Here is a 3,850-nt window from a genome sequence, read left to right on the forward strand (position 1 = left end):
GTTCAGAGGTCTCGGTTTGGGGTGTTCAGAGGTCTCGGTTTGGAGTGTTCAGAGGTCTCGGTTTGGGGTGTCCAGGGGGTCCAGGGGCCACAGTCTTGGTTTGAGGCTCTGAGTGTCTCCGTTTTGGGGCTCTAGGGGTCTTGGTTTCGTGATCCAGGATGATTGGTTTGGGGCTTCAGGGGTATCACTTTGAGGGTCCAGGACAGGTCCACGGGCTCGGTTTGGGGGCTCCAGGAGCAGCCAGTTCATGGCCCAGGAGTACCCAGGTCCCTGGGTTAACACTGCCCTGTGCATCCCTGGCAGCGCTGTCCAAACGCTCCTGGAGCAGCCTCGGGGCCGTGCCCATTCCCTGGGCATCTTGGGCAGTGCCCAGCACCCTCTGAGGGAAGAACCTTTCCCAAAATCCATCCTGACTCTGCCCTGGCCCAGCTCAGTCGGGTGGGATCGACCAAATCCCCTGGATCCCCCAAACCTCCCATCCTCGCTGTGACACCCCGTGTCGGTGGCAGGGAGGCCGATGTCCCCATCGACGTGGAGACGGTGACGCCCACGCCGGTGCCACTCTACGACAACCAGAAGGCTCGGAGTGTGATGAACGAGTGCGAGCGGCACGTGATGTTCGCCCGCACCGACGCCGACGCGCCCCCGCCGCCCGACGACTGGGAGGAGCACGTCAACAGGTGGGATGGGAATGCCAGGGAACGGGAATCCGGGCTGGGAATGCCAAAGAGTGGGAATATGGTCTGGAAATGCCAGAGATAGGGAATCCAGGCTGGGAGGAGCACGTCAACAGGTGGGATGGGAATGCCAGGGAATGGGAATCCAGGCTGGGAATGCCGGGGAATGGGAATCCAGCCTGGGAGGAGCACATCAACAGGTGGGATGGGAATCCGGGCTGGGAATGCCGGGGAATGGGAATCCAGGCTGGGAGTGCCAGAGAAGGGGAATCCAGGCTGGGAGGAGCACATCAGCAGGTGGGACGGGAAGGCCAGGGAATGGGAATCCAGGCTGGGAATGCCGGGGGATGGGAGTCTGGGCTGGGAATGCCAGAGAAAGGGAATCCAGGCTGGGAGGAGCACATCAGCAGGTGGGACGGGAAGGCCAGGGAATGGGAATCCAGACTGGGAATGCCAGGGGATGGGAGTCTGGGCTGGGAATGCCAGAGAAAGGGAATCCAGGCTGGGAGGAGCACATCAGCAGGTGGGCTGGGAAGGCCGGGGAGCAGGAATCCAGGCTGGGAATGCCAGGGAGTGGGAATCCAGTCTGGGAATCTGGGCTGGGAGCAGCCCATCCACAGGTGGGATGGGAACGCCAGCGAACGGGAATTCCAGACTGGGAATTCCAGACTGGCTGCCCGCTCCTGTCAGGGGCTTGTGCAGAGCCACAGGGTCCCCCCTGATCCCCCTCTTCCCCAGGCTGAGCCCCTTTCCCAGCTCCCTCAGCCGCTCCTGGGGCTCCAGCCCCTTCCCAGCTCCATTCCCTGCCCTGGACACGCTCCAGCCCCTCAGTGTCCTTCTTGTCCTGAGGGGCCAGAACTGACCCCAGCATGGGAGGTGCCCCAGCAGGGCCAGCACAGGGGGAGATCCGGGGAGTTGTTGGGTTCCACGTGGATCCTCAGTTCAGCCGTATTCCAACCTCAGGGGAAGCAAGGATGTGCATGAACTCCAGCCTGTGGAACGCTCCAGGCCTTGATGCAACCAGGAATGGTTTGGTTGTTTTGTGGGTGACCCCTCTGTGTCTGTCCCCACAGGACGGGCTGGACCATGGCCCAGAACAAGCTGTTCAACAAGATCCACAAAGCGCTGCAGTCGGACAGGCTGGCTCGCCTGGCCAACGAAGGGGTGAGAGGGGCTGCTGTCCGTCCTTCCCGGGAAACACGGGGCGGTCAGGAGGGAAACGTTGGCCCTTGGGTCGTGTAACCTTAAGGAACAGGCAGCTCTGAGCTTCTCTGAGCTGTGATTTTTGTGGAATATCCTGAGCTGGAAGGACCCATCAGGATGATTAATCCAGCCCCTGGCCCTGCACAGACACCCCAAAATCCCACCCTGGGCATCCCTGGCAGCGCTGTCCAAATGCTCCTGGAGCAGCCTCGGAGCAGTGCCCGGCACCCTCTGGGGGAAGAACCTTCCCCAAAATCCACCCTGCCCCTCCCTGGCCCAGCTCCAGCCGTTCCCTGGGTGCTGTCCCTCACACAGAGCAGGAATCAGAACTTCCCCTTGGAAGTTTTGGATTGCTGTGAGGGCTCCCTTCAGCCTCATCCGTCTCGGACAAATGTCCTCACTCCAGATGGCTTTGTCCTCACTTCCCTGTGGATGGGGCTGCGCTGCCGTGCTTGATCCTCCCCTGAACTGTTATTTGGAAATTCCCGGTTTCCAGGCGTGCAACGAGCCCGTGCTGAGGAGGATCGCGGTGGATAAATGTGCCCGCAGGGTGCGCCAGGCTCTGCCCAGCGTGAACTGGGACACCAAACTCATCCAGTGGCTTCTCACGCACCGGGCGGGGGCGACCAGGTGCTGGCTGCGTACCTGGACGCCCTGCAGACCCTGAAAGGAAAGGTGATAAAAGCAGTGGCAGACTTGGCTGTCACAGGTGACGTTCTCCCTTCACACAGCTGGCACAGGGAAGAGGCTGGAATTGTTATCCCCTGTTTTGGGTGCGTTTTCTCAGTGCCCCCTGGCCTCTGCTTGCAGATCCCCACGCTGATCGACAGGATGCTGCTCTCCTCCACGGCCAAGACGGGAGCAGCAGGGGCAGAGGCGCTGTCCCTGTTGCTCAAGAGACCCTGGGACCCAGCAGTGGGTGTCCTGTCCCATAATAAACCAGTGAGTGCCTCTGGGGGCTTGTGGGGAGTGACAGTCCCGTGTCAGCTTAGGTCTTCCCCTGCTCTGCCTCTGTCCTCTCCCTGAGCTCTTCTCCCCCTGCTTTAGAGTTGCTCCGTGAATGGGAGGGACCCACAGAGATCCCTGACCCAACCCCTGGCCCTGCACTGACACCCCAAAATCATCCCACCCTGGGCATCCCTGGCAGCGCTGTCCAAACGCTCCTGGAGCAGCCTCGGGGCCGTGCCCAGCACCCTCTGGGGGAAGAACCTTTCCCAAAATCCAGCCTGACCCTCCCTGGCCCAGCTCCAGCCATTCCCTGTCTCTGTCCCTGTCCCACGGAGCAGGGATCGGAGCTGCCCCTTGGAAAGAAGGGGGAGTCCCTTCTGTTGGACACGTTCTGCTGGGTATCCTGAGGGAGCTTTGGCTTGGGGAAACAATCAATTAACAAGGGCAAGGTCCCTCCCTCTTCCTTGTGGGGCACGGAGGCCTTTCCCAGGGGAACTGCTGTTCCTGACACGGCTCCTGTTGAACTTTGCAGAGCAAACTGCCCGGTTCCCCCCTGATCCTCATAGCTTCCTCCGGCCCCGCCAACTCCATGTTCCCCACGTCCCGACGGCACCGCTTCTGGCAGTCCCAGCTCTCCTGCCTGGGAAAGGTGTGTGGGGCTGGCTCTGAGGGGCTGGGAAAGGTGTGTGGGGCTGGGAAAGGTGTGTGGGGCTGGCTCTGAGGGGCTGGCTCTGAGGGGTTGGCTCTGTGAGGTTGGGAAAGGTGTGTGGGGCTGGCTCTGTGGGCTGTTCCCAACACCCTCAGCAGTGCCAATTGTTGCCGATGCCCTCAGCAGTGCTGGCTGTTCCCAACACCCTCAGCAGTGCCGGTTGTTGCCCCCAGCAGTGCCGGTTGTTCCCAACACCCCCAGCAGTGCCGGTTGTTCCCAACACCCCCAGCAGTGCCGGTTGTTGCCCTCAGCAGTGCCGGTTGTTGCCCTCAGCAGTGCCGGTTGCTGCCCCCAGCCGTGCCCGCGTCCCCCC

General features: G+C 61.7%; 1 protein-coding gene across 1 annotated transcript in view; it reads left to right on the forward strand.

The window, feature by feature from the left end:
• The first annotated feature begins 389 nt into the window (after positions 1-389).
• KANSL3 (KAT8 regulatory NSL complex subunit 3) overlaps positions 390-3,850 on the forward strand; it is an 18,913-nt gene continuing 15,452 nt past the window's right edge. Inside the window, 6 exon segments of the mRNA XM_017744706.1 lie at positions 390-680; positions 1,751-1,841; positions 2,377-2,503; positions 2,506-2,555; positions 2,691-2,822; positions 3,361-3,533. Coding sequence (XP_017600195.1) covers positions 592-680; positions 1,751-1,841; positions 2,377-2,503; positions 2,506-2,555; positions 2,691-2,822; positions 3,361-3,533 — 662 coding nt within the window. The 5' untranslated portion in view covers positions 390-591.

Source organism: Corvus brachyrhynchos, unplaced genomic scaffold (assembly GCF_000691975.1).
Source record: "Corvus brachyrhynchos isolate BGI_N302 unplaced genomic scaffold, ASM69197v1 scaffold119, whole genome shotgun sequence".
NCBI classification, from domain to species: Eukaryota; Metazoa; Chordata; class Aves; order Passeriformes; family Corvidae; genus Corvus; species Corvus brachyrhynchos.